The sequence below is a fragment of the Anomalospiza imberbis genome, chromosome 5, assembly GCF_031753505.1.
Source record: "Anomalospiza imberbis isolate Cuckoo-Finch-1a 21T00152 chromosome 5, ASM3175350v1, whole genome shotgun sequence".
Lineage (NCBI taxonomy): Eukaryota > Metazoa > Chordata > Aves > Passeriformes > Viduidae > Anomalospiza > Anomalospiza imberbis.
The window spans coordinates 18,073,097-18,096,352 of NC_089685.1; the positions used below are offsets into that span (position 1 = coordinate 18,073,097).

Sequence of the window (23,256 nt, forward strand, 5' to 3'; positions counted from 1 at the left end):
AGAGAAGAATAATTTAGAAGTACCATAGGTCCTCTAAAGGAAGCTTGTGCAATTTATCAGATAGCTGGCTCTAAAAATAGAATTACAAAAACTGGAAGCTTAAAAACATTAACTAATAGCTTTTTTAGTGATATAATTCTATCATCTGCATTGTATTTTATTGCTTCATGTACTTTGTAAAGGTAAAGCTTAGTTTTATTCAAATCTCTGACTTCACTGAAGTTGAAGATACTTAAAATATCAACTATTTCTGCACTAGAATATATCAATCTAGAAATAACAGTTTGTTCCTCTTTTCATTAAAGAAAAAACAACAAAAAGAAAAACAACAAAAAAATTGGAGCTAGAAACTTCTAGTTCCCTTTCCCAATGACTATTACAAATGAGAGTTGCAACTTATTTTTTAAAGAGTTAAATCTTTAAAAGATAATTACAAGATAATTTAACTGCTGGGGTCAGAATATTTCTAAGTAAATTCTAATTGATAAGAATTTTAGTATTTTTAATAATTTTCAATTCCTTAAAATTCTGAGGAGGCTCACTGAAATAGGAAGTCTACACTGCCACTAACTGCTACTCTCCTAAACCCCTTCATCTCTGAGTATAAACCTCATGCATGGAAATGCAACCCAACTCTTAGCTGTACAATTTTTTCAGTTCTACTCTTTGTCAGAACCAAAATTAAACTGCCAGAAGTAGAAGGTTTGTCCTCCCTTTGATTGCAACACTCATAGCCTGCCCTTTTGCCCTGTTTAACCACATAATTTAAGAAACTGGGGAACCGAGCCTGATGAAAGCTAAGTCAATGTCCTGGTTCAGGGCAAATTTAGGAGAGAACTACCGAAGGGGCTCCTCTAGAAAACAGATTCAAAGCATACCCACTTCTAGGGTGGGTCAGGAAACTTAAATACAGCAAGAAAAAATAATGCTACAGCAGGCCTTAGGGTAGTTTATTACTCACTTAAGTTATTGGCTGAACCTCAAGGTGCAGTTGCACTCAAATAAAATAAAAATCTTTCACTTGAATCAATTCTTTCACTTGAATCAGTTGTTTTACCAATTTCATTCCATATAATAGGCACATACTTGTCAATCTGCAGATGTGACCCAAAATATCAAAAGCACCTTGCCTGCCTTTTTTTATCTGCACACATACACTACCTTTCTGAATGGCACTCTGGCTTGGAGATTAACAGAAAGCCTCCAATTTTTTGACACTTCTATGTGAAGTAATGTTGGCAGACAGTTTACAGCTTAATAGTTAAGATAACTCTCCTTTGCCCTAACATATTTATTATTTGACATACAACATATACATTAATTAGATTAAAAGGTCCACACAAGTTGAAGAGAGCATAATGCAGTGATTTCAAACAACCATAAAAACTTAAGATACAAAGAGTTCTTTCAAATGTTTTAGCTTTCTGACATAGAAAATTTCTTTAAGCTTTCTGGTAGGGAAGTTCTTCTTCCTTCTTTCTACAACTGTCCTGACAGTCACCAAGTTTCATTTGGCTGATGGCACAAGAAAAGTTTATAAAGAAATTCTCATTTGAAGATGGGCTCTTCATCAGGAACTGTACTGATAGGACAAGGAGCAATGAGTTAAAACTGAAAGATGGGAAATTTAGATTAGATATTAGGAAGAAATTCTTGACTGTGAAGGTGATGAGATGTTGGAATAGGTTGCCCAGAGAAGCTGTTAATGACCCAACCCCAACAGTGTTCAAGGTCAGGTGGGGTGGGGCATTGAGTAACCTGGTCTAGTGGAAGCTATCCCTGTGCTCATGGCAGCAGAGTGGGAACTAGATGCTCTTTAAGGACCCTTCAAACCATTCTGTGAGCCTATGATTTTCCAACAGAATTAGTTCTTGCTGAACTTTTTTTTTATTATGAACATATTACCTAGAAATATTACCTAGTATTAAGTATGACCTAGAATAAGCATTAATTATTACCTAGAATATTACCTATTTGTTAATACTGAGGGAAGAGGAAAACATTTTTAAGTCTACACAAAGAACATGCAGGAGCTGAGAACTCGTATCACCATTAGTATACTATCAGTGTCTCCATACCAGCAGGAATACTGTCAGTGTAACACCATGTCCCTCCTTATGCTGGATGTAAATGTGTGAGAACAGCCTCACTCCTTAGAGAGATTGTAACTTAATATGATACAAACAAAAATAGAATGACAGTGATGAAACTGGGCCTTGAGCAACACAGTTAGTTTTATTACCATGCTCTGCTGGACTTGTATGGCAATCAGACAAAATCATTTAGTGGTTGCAACTTGCGTTCTTAATGAAATCTTCGGTGCAGGTGTGACCTTAAGTCATCAGCACCTTCTCTTTTATTTCTTCTAACACTGGCTTTAAACTAACATCACTACAGCAGCAGAAAGCTTGTACACTTACATTTCATGCCTCATTTTCATTCAAGCGTTCTTGAAGTTCAGGGAAAAAAACTAATATAATGAGGATGCAAATCTATCAGAGTATTCCAATACCTTTCCTTAATTTCTCTATGTGGAGAGAGAAGTGAGAGTATAAACTATTCTCTTACAGAGTTCCTTGTTCCTGCAAATGGTGAGGCAGACTAGGTCTTTTGGCATGGTTTAGAACTCTCAGATATTCAAAACCATACCATAACCAAACTCTGAAACACATTTATTAGGAAGTAAGTCTAGATCATGAAGACCTCTCCCTTTGCCAAATTTGTTCTAGTAACCAGAGAGGGATCAAAACTACTTTCCACCACGCAACCTGAAACCATTTTCAGGTTTTGGTTCATCATTATAACATTTCTTTTCTGTTTAAATAACAATTTTTAAAAACCCTGAATTTTACTACATCCCTGTTTATATTTGGTTAGCTGAAAAATCTATGTAGATTTGTTGATATTCTGACCCCTCACATAAAATAAAAAGAATTTTTCCATCTGGACTGAAATGAACAAAATAATCATGCCTATCTAAAAATTTTCTAGGTGGTCTCACAACAGCTATGCCATTGCTGTTTATTGTCTTGATTACTAATTGGTTTATACTTGGGAGTAACAAAACACATTAATTGCCTTGCAGTTATGACTGCTTTAATAAATAGGTATTGAAAGTGCTCTGGAAAAGACACAATGTCATACACAGGACACTTGCTACTCACTGGAAAGCTCTAACTACACATTTTTCATCAACAGACTCATTTAACACTCAGCTCACCTTGAAACTAGATTTTACTTTTCAAAAGAACAAACTTTTCAAGAGACCAATATAAATAGCTTCCAATTTATTTAGAATATTTTATTTCCTTATTTAAGAATTGATCCCAAATTAAGAAAGAAAATAAAGAACTGTTTGTACTGAAGTGTAAACAGGCAATTGAATTTTAAAATGCTCATATCAAAGACCTATTTTAGTTGAACATCAATTACAATAATAGCTTTATTGTGATAGCCATTATTTAAATATATAGAAATGTTGCACCCTTAACATGCCATCCCAGAAGAAAACTGGCTTGTATTAATTTTTCGTACACTAACAATGGTCTAGTTCTATACCGCCACAATAGCACCACACTTCTGTGCTTATCTTTAGGATTTTGTAAGGACTTAAGTTCATTTAAAAAGAAGTTTATTGCCTGAATAAATTAATTTCAACTATTATAAAGTAACACTAATTAGGTACACTCTTCAGAACCTCTCATGCAGAAGTAAAAGATTAATCAAACTTCAAAATAGAGTAATACAGAAACAATGAAAACAAGATAAACAAGTGGTTGATTTATATTCAAAGTTCATCTAAAAGGAGTTCATGTAAATGGAATTTGAGAATCTCAGCTATGAGGAAAGGCTGAGAGAGCTTGAACTGTTTAGCCTGGAGGAGAAAAGGCTCAGGGGCAGAAATCTCACCAATACACAAATACCTGAAGGGAGGAGGCAAGAAGATGGAGCCAGGCTCCATTCAGGGGTGCCCAGTGACAATACAAGAGGCAATGGGCACAAAGTGAGAACAGACATCAGAAGACTCCTGTGTTTTTTCTTAACTCTAAGGGTGACCAAGCACTGGCAGAGCTGCCTAGAGAGGTTATGGAGTTTCCATGCTTGGAGATAACTCAAAAGCCAACTGGACTTGGTGCTGGACAACCTGCTCTATGTGGCCCTGCTTGAGCAGTGGGGTTGTATCAGATGACCTCCAGAGGTCCTTTCCAATCTCAGTTATTCTGGAAATTATTAATTAGTTTTTCCACAAGAAAAGCTAAAAAAAATAAACACATACAAACATGACAGATCAAATAATTAGGAAGCAGTATTGATCACGGTATTTTTTATGACTACATCAATCAATGGCTTAATCAAACAGAAATACAATTGTAACAGAAATAACAGTTCCACTTCAGAGGGAGAAAGAATTCAATTTAATACAAGTAAATTATTATAAAATAAATTCATATGTCTTAGTAGCTGTTTTATAGGAGGTCAAGTGCTAGGAGAATGGAAAGAACACACCCACCTACACATTCCATTCCATTAAAAAAAGGTAAGTCGGATGCAGTAAAAATTTCCACATCATGATGCTTCACTGCATTTCAAAGTCTACATGCATGGATCCACACAATTCAGAAGTTTTAATTATTTTGGAAGCTGTCCAGTAACTTGAAACCAAAACAGACCACCTGGAGTTGCTGTTTTGATGTTTTGCAGCAACTTATTCAGCAACTTATTCATGTTTTTCAAAACTCAACTTAGGAGTGTACAACTAAACTCATGCTTGTCTGCAATCCCACTTAACTGTGTCAAGAGCAAAACCAGAAGCTGAAACAGGTCTTTGAACTTCATCAACAACTTCCATTTCGTTATTAACAAACAAGGCGGGCAATACAGATCTGAATTTGAAAACTGTAAACTAGCTGTCTAACCCTGTCTAACCCTAGCTGTTTAAATCCTGTAAAACCCAGAATTTTAATCCCTATGAAAATCCACTTTTTTTTTTCAAGTGTCAAATAAGATATCTGCTTTGCATCTTTTGATTAATTTAAAATAACTTTTATTTTTTATCTGACAGTAATTGAAGAATGAGTTCCAAAAAATTACAACACTTATCAAAGAATAATGGCATTATGATATTTTTGATTATAGTATTTTTGTGAAACATTTAAGCAAAACAGAAGAAAAAGCTGCACAATTTTTTTTTTACATCTCACATATTAAAAAGTATTAGCTAGTTCCCAACTGCCAAAATAGGTAATACCACTTCAGAATAGGGTAAATAATTTATTCAGTCCTGAGTGAAAAAAAGTTTTTACTTTGTGCTAGTCTTCCTAGTTTATTTTTAACTCAATAAAATAGAAAATTTCCAATTTCTTTTTATAAATAAAAAATATGTCACATACCTGTTGTGTGTTTCGTTGTGATTGTAAACTGGATTGCAGCCTTCTCAAGAGTGGAACACCATTCCTAGACAGTCTTTTAAGCAACCAGTAACTGTGCACTCGTTCAACAAAATGCTTCTTTCGCTGAATGGCCACCTGATTCATAATCTTATTTAATCTAAAATATGGAAAAACTGATATTGTATTTTTCACAGCAAAGCATAAAACAAATTTATCTATGGAAGTTAAACATCACATATATATGAACGTACACTGTAAAACCAGAAGTATCACTATGTTACTAACTTTCAAGTAAGATCCCTTGCAGTACAAGTATTTCTGAGCAGAAAATTACAACCAAATACATCTGCTTGACACTGCAGGTTCTACCAAATACATTAAGACACTTTATAAATCTAAAGGGAATAATTTTTTTTGTAAACATTATTAGAAGAGCAATCCCAGATTAGGGCTGAGAATAAAGCTTTATGTGCATTTTGCACAAAATGATTTTCCTATTGAAAATGAAATCAGATAAAAAGCTCCAAATCACTATGAAAATCATCAGATCATTTGTTGCCATCTACAGAAAGATTAGTAGTTTATTTTACAGACAATACATCTTCAAACCCCTCCCATAAAAACACGCAATGAAAGCCTTGTATTACTCTATTAATATTAAATGTCTGACAAATAAACCAAACAAAAAAATATAAAACACAGGAACAATTATTATTTTACCCCACACATACAAGAAAATAACCAAACAGAGAAAACATGAGGATGATGTAAACAGTTAACAAAATGTTTTGATCAAAATCAGTTATTTTCTCCGAAGTTGCTTTTTAACAAATGTAAATCCTCTATGCATATACTTTTTTCATAAATACTCAAGGAGAGTGCTTTATGAACATCAGACACAACAATACTGCATTTTCAAATAATGACATGTTAGATAGATGACCAAGTCTCAAAATCAACACTGTCTTCTGAAAACATATCAAAAAGAAAGCTTATCTGAAACAAATTTTCAGTTGTTTGTGCCTACAATACCTTGAAATTACAGCAAAACAGAAGTCAGAAAAGGCTAATACTTATAGAATGAAAATATTTTCTCTTTGTATTGTAATGCTAGTTTTGTAACAGATGGCAGCCCTTGGGGCAAGATGCCCCAAGCCACCAACACTGTGTATTGCAAGAGATGGTTCCTTCGTCTGGGGGCAGGGGTGAGCTGGAAGTCAAACAGTTACAGAAAGAATAGCAACAATGAAAAAAGAAATCTGTTAATTCTTCACTCAGAATATTACTACTACCCACAGCAAAACTCTGCAATTGATAGTAGAGGATTTATCACATATTCTCCAAAATTTAATACTAAACCAAGCAAATATTAACTCAAGAAGTGTCTGATTTGTAGAACAGTACCATGAGACATTTAAACAAAAATCACGATTGCATATACATACTAATGTTTTTCTACTTTTCCCCTTTTTGCATTAGGAAGAAAGCAGTTTTGCAGGTAACTGATAAAAGCTAACTAATCAAAACACCTAACAAAATGTAAAGTTACAAGTAAGCCTTGGGTAAAATAGTTTTTAAGAATATCTGAGAAAATTAAGTATCTTTCAGACTAACATACAAGTAAGTGGACTTTGAGTTCAAAGGTCATCTGTCCCTGGGGTTTTTTGGACTGTGTAGAAGATAAGGTGCAATTGGTCTATTCAGTGCTACTAACTATAGCTAAAGTTTTCAGTAATCACCAGGTAAAGGCAGAGCAAACCCAGATTTTCTTTAAAATACAGTGCCATTGTATCCTTTGGTTTCTCAATGACATTGTTTTTTAAATTAATAACTAAGCTAGTTAGGCATTCTTGAAAAATTCTAGCTTAATTTAAAGCTTAGGTCTGCAGATGGACTTCAGACTGTCTTGTACATCTTTCACGGGAAGGCAGACACAGGCTCCACAAAGAATTACTCAACACAGAACAGATGTGACCCTACTAAACTTTAAACAACATAATTACAATTAATTATAGAATGCAATCAAAGTCAAATAATTGCTTTCACAAATCTCTTAGAAACGGTAAAAGCTACTGAACCAAGTCAAAAAAAGCACAGCCAAATACACAACTATTTGGAAAGATCAGAGAATCATAACATGAAGAAAGGTGCCTTGGCTTCATGCCCATCAGATGTGGCAAGACTAAGCAAACATCTTTAACTACAGCTTTAAGTACATTTGCCAATTCACATAACAAACCATTCTATTCATATATAATTATAATAGTAGAGTGTTAAAAGAAGCTTAAGAAAGATGTTCACAGAAGGCACTCTCCAACTTTCAAAATATAAATAGACAGAAGGTAATTTGGAGCGCAAAGACTACTTTAAAAGTAGTTGGAAACTACTCGTCTATGCCTTCCCCTCCAAATTAAACTAAGTATTTCATTTAAACAACACACATGGGTAGCACCTATACACTTGCCAAAATACTTGTCTAAAACTTTTCACATGGCAGGTATCTACAGAGCCTCTACACTATGAATTTAGTGCTAGGAGGATCTTACATCTGCTGTTAGACTAACTACCCACTACCTATATCACAGCTCTTCAACCATCCTTTTGCTTCATCTGATCATTCCAGGCAGACTTTTACTGTCCCAAGCACCTTAAATTTTGATAGGCAATACAACTATTTTGGGGAAATGAGACAACATTGCTGTAGAACCCTGTAAGATGCACAGACTGGGTACTGATTTTGAAGCTCCCACCACCTCAATGAATTTTCCATACATTATACTTCCTTTTTTTTTTTTTCCGCCAACAAAGATGTAATAAAAAAACCCTGAATAACTTAAAAAAAAAAAAAAAAGCATGTATTTGGGCTAGGTAAGGGAAAGCTGTTTAAAAATGTCATCATTTTGCAATTCAGGATCTGACTTGGATATGACAGGATTAATTGCTACAGCACACTGATAAATCCCCAATGCAGAGGCAAGGCTTAGAGAACTTGGGGCACCTCCCAGAACTACAGAAAACACCTCAGCGAAGGCATGTTTTTGCTAAGGTATCTGTCCACACTAGAACTTTTTCCAGTATAAGCACATCAAAAAAGAACAGCTTTCTGTATTATTTTCTAAAGGCAAGTCAAGCATATCAACTACTGGGAGAAAAAAAACCCCTTCATTTTCCCTCAACTTACCAGTTACTTAAAACAAAGTATATTGATAGAGGAATTTGAAAATTCTTAAAAAGGTGACTGTGTTCCAATGATATTCAGTGACTGCTGCTATCTAGCTGGTCTCACAAAAGAAGCATTAGGTTTCAAGCTGATGACCACTGCAGCCTTTTAATGTTTTAGCACTAGCAGTCATACTGATTCTTGTTTTTGTTTTTTTTTTTTTTTTTTTTTTTTTTTTGAGCTACATGCCAAAACTACACAGATGACAAAAACATTTTTCAGAACTGTTTTAATTGTGCCACAGCCAACGGAGTGAGCCAGAACTACTTCGTTTCCCCAGCCCCATCCTTGTGAAACACTGATGTGCACTACAGATGGGGATATCATACACTTCCCTGTTTGTCTTTTAAACATGCAAAGTCCCTTTTGAGCCTATCCTTTGAAATAGCACCTACAGTCTCCTCATATGGAGACATTTGATGGATAATCTACCCTGTAAAGGATGACACATTTAATGCACTGGTCAATGCATTCAGAGAGCTGAGTGTGTTACTCAGTCCTTTGTTCACCTTTTACAGAAATGCATAAAATAAATTTTGTCAATGTAAGAGATGTGCTTTTAACATATTAGCAAATCTCACAGCTGCCTTCTTTGACTCATGACTTCCTTTCCCAGTTTCAGTTACATATCACTGTGGCAACTGTGGCAACTGGTTACAGGGAAAAGTGAAACCCGTATTTTAGGTAACAAATTTTAGGTGTGGCAATTTAACCTCAGAAATCCAATGAGAGATAATCAGCCACACTTTTTTATCAATCTTTACTAACCCCTACGCAGACCATACATGCTTTTTAATTCCACAGGTATTATTTTAGTATTACAATACCTCAAGATTCTTAAGTTTTTGAAATATTAACTGGAGAGAACATTTTCTTGAGTAAGTATGTGATTTTTGACAACATTACTATAGTAACTCAAGCACAAGGAACTCAATATGAAAATCTGCATTAATCAAACACCCAAAGGAAGATCAAATATTCATTAAAACTAAGTGTTTCTTGAACATGAATGAACCCTAGTATTTTAATTACCATGCCAGTCCTGAGTCTCCAGTTTTATCAGTTTGTTATTTTGCATTGTCCTTTATCCAGCACAGCACAACTAAAAGTACACGTAACACAGGAAAACTGTATTAAATCCTGTAAAATTTCATTCAGTATCACTAACATACCATTTTCTCTTGACCTGTGCTAATACCCATTAACAATCAAATTATGTTCCACCTTACAGAGCAAATAAAACACCCTTATTTTCCCACACAAAGATTGCAGATGTTTTAAAACTTGTCAGAACAAAATGTAAAAAAACATTATTGAACAAGTTGCAACAAAATTTAGTTTCCAGAACACTTGAATTTTCAAGCCTTGTTCAGCAAAGTTCCACAAAATATACTGAGACTTGTAGGAAGCAGGAAAGACACAAGACTTCTCTACAGATAATTATAGTAATTCCGATGACACTCGCTGGAAGACAATTAGCACAAAACTAGAATAAAATGCTATGGAAGAATTTATTTGGGAATTGGAATTAATTCTGGAGCCTTACCAACTATTCCTCCTAGCCTCATATCAAAAAACTTCAGTTTCTAAAGATCAGAATGCCCACTGGACAGATGAAACTCTCTCTACTCTTCTCATGGACACTTTGGCAGCAGCTGTTTATCAAAGTGTTTATAAAACTCATCTTTCAATACACTTTCATTTTAAACAGTGAAAAAACACAGCTTTGTTATCCTATTCCTCAATAAAAGATAAAACTTACTATATGACTTATTAACTTAAAAAAACCCTCAAACTGTACTGACCAACTTGAAAGACAACATCGGCAAATGAATAACTATGTAAAAATCAGAATCCATCTGCATGTCTTAATTTCCTTTTGAAAAAGGATAACATTCCTTTAATACCAAGCAGAAGTAAGCTAGATGCCTAACAGAGTGCATCTAGCAGGAAAGACTGAAAAATATTTCATTTAAAGCTCTGTAACACAAGTCTAGAGAATCCACATGCAACAAAAACACACTTTCTTAATTAGAACTACTTTGCACGTTTTATTCCTTTTGGACTGTTATGTTTTAGAAGTCGAGCTACTGAATTTGCCTCTCCTATGTTGAAAGTCTAATATGTTTAATTAGAATTTTAACCTAGGAAAGGTTATATTTAGTATTTAATATATATATTAACCTACTGATACATATTCTGAAGCCAGAAAGTCTCTCAAGGTTCCTATTCTTTATTCAACATTTACTGGTATTTAAATAGTATTTAATTTTGAATGCACATGTAAGAAGCACTTTGTCTTGCATACATGACTGTGAACCCCCTATTTTTCTATTTAAGCAAGCAGCTTGTAAAATTTTGCTTGGACAGGAAAAGTAGAACAGTGAACTGAAGAGGTAAGAAAACATTGTTATTTCAGTTAATTCAGTTATCTTCTTCCTATTCTAACAACTAGAGTTTGTGATATTCCAAAACTTTGGATAAGGAAAAAACATCAAAACAATAAATAAAATAAAAAAACAAAACCAAACCCAACTCAAACAATGAAAACTCTCCACCCTGTCACACTGGAAAAATCTCTTCTCAGAAAAGTCATATGCACAGATTTACCTCTGCCAGTTTCTATACATATATAATGACCACAACATGATTTTGAAATCTAGTATCAAAAGGCTAAATTCACATCAGATGTATTAATCAAAAATCACATTTTGATCTGTAATAAGAAGAAAGCTCAATATTTATCTTCTATTTTTTTGTGCACTCTGTAACTTGATCATTGAATAAAAAAAACTGCCAGGAGACAGTTCTTCAGACAATGCATTCTTCAGATGTTTTGCTATGGTACAAATCACAACATCCTCTATTTGCCACAAAAAAAAAATTGAATGGAAGTTCACATAACTGGTGAAACTCAGAAGTTCTGAAAAACAAAATCACATAAATCTTGGTCTTCTTAACTGCATTATCACATATATAATAATTGTGGACCAAACCCCTTAGAAAGCACACAGAATATTAATGATATGCCTTACAGAGGTAACACATTAATTTGTTTTAAGCTTCTTGGCCTTACACGTAAAATAAAATTTAAAAAAAGTATTATTTTTACTCAAAATCTACTTTTACAATTTACTAAATAAGTTACACTTTTTTGAACACATTAATTAATCCTCATTTAATAAGCCTACTAGTGTCAAGATGAACTAGCTTCAAAATAATGCTGTAAAGTTACCTTTACTTTTTTTAAATACTGCTGAGGCAAAACTAGTGGACACCACAGTAGCTTTTTTAATTTAGGGAAAATTAATTTTTTATTTAAGCAAAGCAATCAGGATGACATCAGTAGTAGTTTCTACATGTAACAGAAATGTGACAAGACAAGAAACATCAGCAGTCGAAGACTTCTGGCATTCCCCTCAGGTGATTCTATGATCCAAGTATTAGGTACAGTCACAAGGCATACCTACATCATGCTCCCCTGCAATTAAAATAAGCATTTTCACACTGTAAATTCATTCTGTAAATAATACATACATGTATATTCAAGGATAAAGAGCTAACAGATATTGGTCTGGATTTATTCAGCTTCCAAGTTCTTTGCAATGCTGGCCCAGCAGTATTTTCCAATAGCTTTTTTATGCTGAATTTTAAGCCACATTTCTTGTTCTTTCGCCCCATCTTGAAAACTTTCTAAATGTATTAAAAAAAAAAAACCAGAGTACCCTAAAAAACATTTTAAAAATCTCCATAAGAAATCTACTAGTTACATGTATGGATAAGAAGCATTCATTATCTGTGAATGCAGACTAACAGTGTCTTGAAGGCTTTGTTAATGTTCCTTTCCCCTTATACTGCATTTCAACACTTTCTGTTTATTTGTTATTTATTTTTCTGGTCCATACTTCCTTTCAGAGATAATCAATATTCCTGTGTTAAGATAACAAGGCTACATTTAATTACTTGGTAAGACAGCTCAGGATAGCTAAACCGGGTAAATTATAAACCAAAAGAAAATACTGGTTTTGCCTTGAGATGCAGTAACATGAATCCAGCTTACTACCAGGCACCTAATAAAACCAAAGATCAACATCAAGAAATCAGTTAAGGTGGGGCACATAAATGCTGATCTGTCAGAAGAGCTGAAAATGTTTTTGTAAGAGTCACAGCAATTTTTGCTCTCATTTGTCAGCTATTACTTACCTTACTGTCATAATAATCTTATAATTCTTTTTTAACATTAATGATGCAACACACTTCATGCAACAACATACACTGTTCCTTCTTCTAATAGAAGTGGGACTTTTTTACTTATTCTTTGCTTTCTATACAAGTATTGCATTTCAAATGTTTTCTTAATTTCAGACATAACAAACATGCCATGTTTGCAGAAAGAGAAATTAAAGATGAAAGCAAATATTTATATACTTTTAATGCCAGCTTCCATTTAATAGAGCAGTACTGGCACGAATGGCATTTTAATAAAGCAGATTACACTGTATCTCAGTGTATACTTTTAAAACACTGAAGATTAAGTATTTCATATCACATTCTATTTCCCTCCAAGTATATAGCTACAATATTGTAGTTTCACAGCATTGTTAAATAACGTGAATATTGACACTGGCTAACAAGCAAACATTTTTTAAATGACTCTTTGACACATAAGATCAAGAGGCTACACAAAAACAACGCTATTGGTACTAGAGAATCAAGCACTCAAAATAAGAGAAACCATGTAGTTTTCCCAGTTAACATTGTAACACTTCTGCTTCACATACCCATCCTGCTTGCTGAATAAGGTAACAGTTATAAGGGACAAGGATGAGCAGAAGCAAATAAAAAAAAAAAAAAAAAAAAAAAACAACACACAAGAAACTGAACACAATCAGTGCAAGATAACTGACAGAGAGAAGCAGCTGGATTTAGATTGCCAAAACAACCCTAAAAGTTAGGATTTCCTAACTTGAAAATTCTGGACCTGCAGTCTAAACAAAATCCTTCTAGTATTTTTTTTTTTTTTTTTTTTTTTTTTTTTTTTGGTGGTGGGAAAATCTCTCTACTAAGCAAAATGTAACCATTACACAACCCTAGTGGCATATACTATACTTCAAGAACAAATTTGCCATTTTCTTCAGCCAAACTAGCTGGTGGCAGTGGGAGGCTACATTTTGACTACCATTTGCCAAGAGGAGCAGGTACCATCTTATCCCTCCCATACACTGGGAAAGTTTTAGAGTGCCCTTTCCCTCTCTCCTCCCTACACAGCACACCTGCTCTGGCACTTCCCAGGAACACAACTTTTAAATGATCCTCATTTCTACCTTTAAACAATTTAAAAAACCAAAAAACAAACAAACAAAAAAGCCCACCAAAAACAGGCAAACAAAAAAAGCTGAAGAGTATGAACAGTACAGTTTAAGCCACCACGTTCAAGAGTTTGGTATTTCAATAAGAACTGAATGGAATTTCCAAGTAAAGAAACAACACATCTCTATAGCCAGGTCTGACATATATCCTCCATGCATAAGAGTTCCCTGGTAGTCCCATACATTATTACAAGTCAGCACTGACAGCGCTGAAACTGAAACCATCTCAAGGCTCCAAGATGAACTACTGCACCTTTGGAAGTAGATACTCAGGTATAGACTTTCCAAAATACCTAGGCAACAGGACAGATATAGGCCCATCATTAAAAATAAATTACAAAAAAGAGAAAAAAGAAGGAGGCAGGGGAGGTAAGCATTTACTTCCTATCATCAATGGTTAGCAACTTTAGAACTGCCCCCCTAAATCAGTAGTTCACAGGTGAAAGTCAGAGAGATCATAGAATTAGATTATAAATGACCTAGAGAATGACACAATCTATATAATTTAACTGCAAAAAGCTTAGAATATGACATCTGTGTAACAAATTCTGGTCAAAGTAATTCAAGGCAGTAACATAGAAACCCAACCTATGGTAAGCTGATCCAGAAATTCATAAGCTACAAAAATTGTGGAGAAATTATGAAGTATGCTGTTTTACACCCAATCTTTTTAAAATATCCTGAATTGTTTTGGAAAATAGAATTATTAAAAACTGTGTTACTAAAATGCTCAGTTGTTCATATACTCTCACTACCCAGAAAAGGATACAAATCCTTCTCCTTAAACTGAACATAAACTGCAAGATGGTTTTCCTCAAGCTTCACTAGATGTATTCAGGGGCTGCATCCAGCATGTACTTTCCTCCACTACGATCTTTATATTTGTACACTCATCCAACTACCAACTCTGAAGAGCCAGCAATATGCTGAGGAGGCATACAGCCTAGGTATTAAGAAAGCAATCTAAACCAAGCATCTCCACATGCACCTCAATTTCCAGAGATGTTGAAAACATATTAAAATCAAATTCTTCAGATAAAAAAGCATTAATGTTTAAACACTGAGTGTATATATTTATTCTCTAGTAACTTAAATAGCTTATTTGCTCTTCCTCAAGGCCTCTGAAAAAACATGCTTCAGCTCCAAGGGAAAAAAAGAGTATTTAAAAAACAGATTAGAGAAAAAGAATAATATAAATGAAGACTACTGTGAAATGATCCAAATAATTTTTTAGTACTTAATGGGTAGGTACTTAATTCCTACAGAAACACAAGAGTGTTTCCTAAACAGACAGAAAATTGAAGAACAGCCAAAGAAAACTTGACAACTTTATTTCTAAAACTAGAGATTTGGGTTTGCAGTGTAATCACTACACCTTTTAATACGCCCATTTGTTTCACTTTTAATTCAGGGATCAGTTTTCTAGGGCAGAACACGTTCACATTACAAAGAGCACTTAAGCAAAGGTCCCTCTCAGCCAAACACAGGCAATTTATAATAAAGCTCAACTTTAAAATACCTATAAACTGTGCACTTTTTACACTTATGACATACAGTATATAGGAAGTGTACTTGTTTCTAGAAATATGAAGAGATGCATAAATAGAAGAAAGTAGAATTTCTCTGCAGTCTTGAAATGCAAGTCCATCATTAACAGGAAAAAAAAAGAAAGAATAAAATGTCTTTGTATTTTTGTTCCTGGCGTCTAATGACTATTCAAAAAAAAAAAGCCATCAGATGCTAGCATCTTTTTAGGGTCTGGCTTTTTTAAAAATTGCCAATGGAATGAGCTGCCAGAGGCACAACTGAGAACATACTTTCTAATCTTCAACTCTTAGTTCATGTTCTTTCTTACAGCGCCCTAAAAAACACACTACACTATCAATTGGGATTGTCCTAATTAAGACAAAGCCAAATTATTTTACACCAACTTTCCCCTTCCATGGACAGTAGTTCCTGTTTAAATAGCAGTATTAGTTGCCTACTGTCAATTTAAGTTTTTCTACAGTGCATCACTAAACAAAAAAACAATTTTACCAAGCCAATCCTAACACAGAACAGAGTAATCAATCTGATGCTTGTAAACGTCACATGGGAGCTGAAGGATGTTTGTCAAAGTCAATCATTAAGTGGCTTCTTACATTAACAAAACTTACTACAGGAAAGAACTGCAGTCTCTAAACACGTTTTTATTTAGATTAATTTAACCAGCTTTAATTGCTCACTACCTGAGACTTGTGAGTCAGCTATTTAAAAGGCATCATATTATATTAAAAGCCCTCACTTCTGTGCATTCAGAGTCTGGTCACAGGACAGGAAATGAGCTTGCACACAGAACTGGTGCTTGTTTGAGAAACTTTCCGAACTACTGCTCTTAAATTAAAAAGAATATAAATCAAGAGGTAAACAAATATATTGCCGTTGTAAACATACAAACATAAATTTCAGAAACACCTCTGGAGAAGTTATTCTGCTATACAAGGAAAACACTTCCTTGAAGGCTTTTTGCAAAACTTACACAGATGTTACTCTACAAGTTTATTCTTAATTTATGTGAGATGAACAAGATCCAAAACTTACATACACAATTGTAATTTTTATTTTGGATCTCTTAAAATTAGAAAAAGAAGCTCAGAATCCAAAATTACAAATGAAGTTAACTTTGAGCTTGGCTTTCCTTAATATGAAGAACAACTGCATCTACTATTCCGAATTCAGCGGTTAATTCTTAGAAGTGCAGTGAATGACAAATGAACACACAACATAACTTAGTCTGACCCAAACTAAAAAACTCAAACCAAATGTTCTGAGGACAAGACAGATCACTTGATCACTTAGTAATTTCTCTGAGGAAGTTACTGCATTTATAATGCAACTCCACAGAAGCGCAATGTACATAATTAAGAGTAGTCCTTTGAAAAAGGCCTTTAAAGAAAGCAGGTAAAAAATGTACAAAAACTTCAAGGTGGCATCTAAAAGCACTGCTTGAAAATTAAACAGATTAAATAAAGGTTTCTCACATTTTGATGGTTTGCTTACCTCTGTGGGGGGATATAAGGAGCAGATACTGTTGGCATAACTGTACAGGGTTCAACCACTGTTTTCTTGGCTTTTTTTGTCTTTTTCCTGATTTTTGATGTAGACCTAGCAGTTCTGACTGATCCCTCCTTCCTACAAACACCGTTTTTGATTTCAGCTTCTCCATAAATATTGAGCGGTCTCCGTGTGCAACCTGGTGGAGTATGTACATCGCAATAGGCAGTCTTTTTCACAGAGAACGTTGTTCCACTGCCAGTTAGTTCTTTCACAGGCTCCATTTTCATATATAGACCAGCCTTTTGAGCACACGTCACATGGAATGCAGTATAGCAGTTTGCTTTGTGGCACTGGATGCAGGCACCAACACCTTTCTGTTTACAGAGGTAGCATGTTAACTTCCATCTGGCTGGGGGAATGTTCCTGACACCATCAATTGGCTCAATAAAAACCGTATTGGCAAACCCAACTTCTGGAATCCACAGAGCACACACCACGTGTCCCCAACGATCATCATCTGTCTTTTTAAAGGCACCTCCCTTGTTTGGGCACAGCACACAGTCTACAGGCCGAGAGCGGGACTGCAAACAGTGTCTGCAGAGCCACTGGCCCTCAGGTATATATGGCACCCCATAGCATTCCTGATGTACTGCTAAATTACACATATCACAAAACAGGATCACATTGCTGTTCTGACATTCACCATCCATGCATATACAACACACTGCATCTTCATCAATTAAAGACTGATGATCACCCTGTTTTTGGTTCTCACAATAAGACTCTTTTTCAAACCTATCCATAAGGAATTCAAACATATTTTGGGAAACAACTGACACTCCATCACTTTTCCGCTTATCATTTATCAATTCTAACCATGCATAATCTTCTTCATCCATGTCATACTCAACTTCATTATCAAGTTCTTCTGCTGATTTCTCAATGAATTTGTAATAAATTGGAGGTCTCCGAGGAGCTGAAGGGGGACTGTATTCAACAATCCGTACTTTTGGTTCTGGAAGAGGAGCTGTTGTAGCAGGTATACCATGTGAGCTCGGAAGAGCTTCATTTTTCTTTTTCACTTTATTATTTTTATGGCGTTTGCTTCTTAGACAAACTGGTGGTCTTTCACTATTTTCCTTATTGCTGTTGCATTCACTCATTTCCTGGGCAGTAAGATCATCTTCTAATATAATTTCTAAAGGATCAAAGATACTGATCCTATGCAGTCGACCTTCAATTTCTATTTCAACCATCCTTTGAGCTTGAGCGTATGTCAAGGTTTCTCGTGTCGGGGAGTGCTTAATACTGCATGGGGAAGAAGAATGCCTTGCTGCCGATACTCGATGGCATCTTCCTTTCCTCCTCATTTGGTAATGTTTACCTAAAATTAGAGCAACAGTTAATACCATGAACTCCAAATAATCACATTAAAATATTAGTTTTAGTATAGTAAGGGAACAAACCCTCAGTTTTACAGCCCTCTATGCATATATTTAACCAAAACTAAACAAACCAAAAACCTGTCACTCTTACTCAACATGACCGCTCAGTTTTGTACAAGTTTAACCTGAAGATCAATAGATCTTCTAAATAACAGCTTCTCTGAGTAAACACAGCTATACAAAATCCTTGCTAGAAACCCTCTAGAAGCCCTGTTGGCAAGACCACTGCATGAGAACAAAAGCATTTCAGAAGTATCACAGATTTAAAAAAAAAAAAGCATTTGTTACCTTGTAAGAAAACCTTTAATACAATACTTAACACCTTAGGGGTGCCAGCAGTTTGAAAATTTTTGCAACAGCTACAGATTATGTCCTCTAGACCTCTCTTCAAAAGAACTAATGTAATTGTGAAAGAAAAATGGGTTTTCTCTGAATTTTTTTCCAGTGCAATTTGAAACACTCATGTTATCAACTCAACTACTATAGCTATATTTAAAAGCTAGAAAATCACACATACATCCACATTTGGCAAGTGGGCAGTTTGACAGCCCTATACTTTTTTTTTCTTTCCTCAATCCTTAGTGAGCCCATTATTCTTCACAACATGACAAGAACATGACAGAACTCTTAGTGCCCAATATGGTGCAGTGTGGACTGCAACTAGTAAATATTTCACCTGTAAAGCAGATTTGACTCAGCGCCAAAACATGTTTCCTGCTTTTAAGTACACACAGCCTTCTCCTTCAACAGATTCTTCAGGAGCTGTTCTCAAATCAACTGCTGATAGATAAAAATCTTCCTATTTATAAACCCAGTCCCAAGTTCTTTAAAACAATTTTTAAATTTACAACCTACTGCAAAAAGATCACATACCATACAAAAAGATAGCTTCCTCCCCCCCACTCCAAAGCCCCATGACTAGGATGGTCACAAAACTTCTAAGTTAGAAGTGTCCATACACACTCATGCCTTTTGACATCTTCACACTGGGTGGGGTTTTTCTCCTATAAGGGTTGAAAATATTATAAACCTGACTGACATTGTCAAGTCTAAAATTCTATTCCACTCCTTCCTTCTTCCCAATAAATCATTAATAAATAAATTCATTCAACCTCAGCTACATAAAAATCCTCGATCTTTAATCACTGCCTAAAGTATTATTAGGGCCTCACCATTTCAGCTCCGCATTTTGAGTCAGGGCTGCTCACTATAACACCACTAGTGTTAGCGTGTATTGCCAAAATAGTAGAGAAATAGAGAAAAAAAAACACAACTACTGTGAAAGACCAGTATACCTATTTCAGGAAGAAAACAGCAAGCACTGAACAACTACATGAATTACTCCATGCTGCTTGCCTTTTGCTTACGTCTATGATGCCAATTTCTAAAGGCCTCAAAGTACTGAAGGAATTCCTTTCACAGGAAGACTACTAGATCACTTAGGCCCTAAGACTAGTTCCCGAAAGGCTCTGATCTGTCTGCTCTCACAGACTCTGTTTTCATAATCTAAGCTAGTTTTATTATTAATGCGAGAATTGTGCTTGCCATAAATCTGATTTTTACACAATTCATTCTTAACCCTTATTACTAGTTTCTATACCATATAGCCAGACAACAGTCAGTGATTAATCATGACAGATCTTTGATCTGCTCTTTATAAACCACAGAAGAACACAAAAGGTTCCGTTTCTTCAAACAACTTTGGAAGAAGCATTTAATAATTAAATTCTGTAAAACAACACAGGAGTCAATCATACTAGTTTCTTAAATGCAGAAAACAGTTTAAACAACTAATACTGCCAAAGAAGGTCCAACCACTAAAACATACCAGTAATTTAAACAAAACTAAAAATTAGTTCCCAGTTTCAATACAGATTTTGTAAATCAAACGTATTACAATGGCCCTGATTTCTGTTATTGTGAACAAGTAATGATGGATTCTTCAGCTAAAACGCACTGATGTGTCCATGCACAGCAACTTATTACAGATCAGAAAGGACTCAATTTACTTGTCAATCAAGAAACACGGTTTACAGCATGTTTACCTAGTATAGTTGCATTTCAATTCTGTCCAGATGCAAAAGCCTGCTTTGGTATTTTTAATGTCCCTTCCTACGTTTTAGCTGGTTGTGCATCTGTTCATAGTGGCTCCTGAGGATAGAGACTGTTTCAGAGAATATACAGAGGGAGGGATGAGATGTGACCTTCAGAAATCAAAAACATGTATAACTTGTCCATACTACCTTAGCCCAGTACCACAGAAAAACACATTAATGCTATGTTTCCAAGCTCTCCACCCCCCTCTGTTCCCAAGATTCTCGAGTACAGCTTCAGGCAGGAATTAAAAATAGGAAGAAAATACTCAAACACACAAGATCTTTAATCTTGCTTAAAGATTTAGGACAGCTGTTACAAAAGTCAAACAAACTGTACAAACCAGACTGATAAAAAAATTATTGAGCTAATACCTAAGTGTACCGTAACACTCAACAGTAAATACAGCTGACTTAGGAAGGAAGTTACAGTCTCAAACACAGACTGGATACCCTACAAATACAATGTAATGCACACAGAATCGAAACTGGCAGTACTCAGGCTGAATTTCATGCAAATTTAGCGTGAATAACTTAAATGCCCAAGAGGCCAAAGCAGTGTTTTGTTTCTCCAAAATTCTTCTGTTTGCAAATGTTCTATAAATACTCCGGATGAAGACCAGAGTTCTGCATAGCAAATTCATGATCCACAACTGGTTTGCTTTTCCCGAGCAATTATCAGCTGGCATTTCTCCCTTCTACTCCCAGCCCTCTTCCCAGTATCCTGTAGATCAGCAGGAATGAGGACTAAGATGTAAATTTGAAGCGTAAACTAAGACAAGTTTCCATTCGATGACCACAAAGACACTGCATTAACCGCACACAAAATTATTTTAATGCACTTCTGTTAGCACTGTCCTGCCCTCAAAGACTGCGGGATATAAACCAGGAAAGTTATCCACAGCTCTCATCTTCTAGAATTGCATCAGCTACTTGGGAAGGAAATCACCAGCAGACGTTTTTCCTCCCCATAACAGAAGTACATGGAAATAGCTGTTTCTGGGAAATACATGGTATGAGGGAAAAAAAAAAAAAAAAAAAAAAAAGGTATTTATCAAGGTGTAGGATAGCTAAAATCAACACGAAAAGTACAGTACCACATACTTCTAAATCACAATCTCTGCCCTAGTTAACTTCCTCCTCTTCAAATAAGCTGTCTTTAGTCCCTGGATCCCTGCTCAAAGGACTAGGGAATTCCACTCTAAATGGCACTTTCATGTAGACCATTAGAAAGAGAAAGACACAGGAATACTCTTTAGTCCTAGACAATGAGGGACGGTAAGCAAACAGTGCTTACACGCACACTGAGCGGACATCACCCGCCGCTCCAGCCGCGCAGCAGGAGCGATTCCCCGGGGCACGGCCCAGAGCGGGGGCTCACGGAGCTCAGCGAACGTGCGCGGGCACGGCCGAGACACGCGGGACCACCAGAGCCGTTCTCTCGCGGCCCGGCGGAAAAAGCCCACCGACGCCAGGTCCCGCAGCCAGCCCGGAATCCTGCCTCCCGCGCGCGGCCGCCCACGCCCCCGGGCCCGCCCTCGCCGGTGCCGCGCCAACACTTCCTGCCCACGCCCAGGGAGCCTCCAGCGCGCTCCCTCCCCTCCCGCCGATGGTTCCTGCCCGGCGCGGCGCTCCCCCCTCCCGGCCCCCGGCAGGATGGTTCCTGCCCGGGCCCATCATCTCCAGCCCTTCCCAACAGTCACTCCCTCCCCGCCGCGAAAATACTCGGCCCACAAATATGGCGGCTGACAAAACAGCTCCAGCGGCGCCCTCCCTCCCTCCCCCAGACCGCCGCGCTCCTCGCCTCCCCGCCCGCCGCCGCTGCCCTCCCCCGCAGGCTGCCGTGCCCAGTCCGCCCTGCTCTCTCCCCCATGCCGCTCTCCCGTCCCGCTGCGGCGAGACCCGCCGGCTCCCGGCCCCGCAGCCCCCGCCCGCGGGTCCCCGCCGCCCAACCCGGCCGTACTCACGCTGTGGGAGCCGCCGAGGAGCGGCTGACAGACCTCCCGCTCCGCCGCTGCGGCCGACGCTCGGCCGGGTTAATGGCGGAGGCCCCGCCGGTGCTGCCTCCTGGCCCCGCGTCCGGCAGCCGCGGGCGGCCGAGCGGGCGCTACGAGGGCCGCGCTGCCCGCGGCGGTCACCCGGCGCTGGGTGCGGGGCTGCTGCTGCCGCCGGGCGCGGCGCATTCGTGAGGCGCGGCGCGCGTCGCCGTCCGGCTGCGGGCTCGGCGCTCGGCTCCCGGGGCTGAGCAGCTCCCCTCCCCCCACGGCACAAACAATGCGGCTTCACCACAGCGCTGCGCCGACGGGGGGGAGGAGGAGAGGCGGGCGGGGAGGGAGGGAGCGAGCGAGCGAGGGAAGGGACGTGAGGGCGGCAGGCGCCGCCCAGCCCCGCCGCTCCCGCCGCCGCGGGGCGGGGCCTTGCGCGCCTCCGTTCCCCGCGCCCGGGGCCGGCACCGGCCGCGCTCGGGGCGGGAACGCGCTGGCCCCGCGACCGCCGCGCTCCCGCCCGGACCGGCCGGGCCCGGGCCCGAGCCCGAGCCCGAGCCCGTCGCGCGTCCCTGGTACAACGTTCGAACGGCCCAGCGCGGGGGCCAGGGAACGGATGGAGGCGGGACGCGGCTCGTTACAAAACCGAGGGTAAAAAGTTGAAGCGAGTGGTATTTATTATCTCTCTGGGAGGGAAGTCCAAGCTCAAGATTCCTTA

At 37.6% G+C, this 23,256-nt stretch overlaps 1 protein-coding gene across 5 annotated transcripts in view; it reads right to left on the minus strand.

Annotated features, from left to right (window-relative positions):
- The window catches only part of BRD1 (bromodomain containing 1), a 58,921-nt gene extending 35,978 nt beyond the window's left edge, over positions 1-22,943 (minus strand). For 2 of the 5 annotated variants that reach the window (XM_068189777.1, XM_068189776.1), the window contains exons 1-3: positions 22,521-22,939; positions 17,019-18,399; positions 5,391-5,547 (exon numbers count right to left, since the gene is read on the minus strand). In XM_068189777.1, coding sequence (XP_068045878.1) covers positions 5,391-5,547; positions 17,019-18,385 — 1,524 coding nt within the window. In that variant the 5' untranslated portion in view covers positions 18,386-18,399; positions 22,521-22,939. Of the gene's footprint in view, positions 1-5,390; positions 5,548-17,018; positions 18,400-22,520 lie in introns of all 5 variants that reach the window. The other 3 variants (XM_068189775.1, XM_068189774.1, XM_068189778.1) reach the window with 3 other exon arrangements.
- Positions 22,944-23,256: the final 313 nt, after the last annotated feature.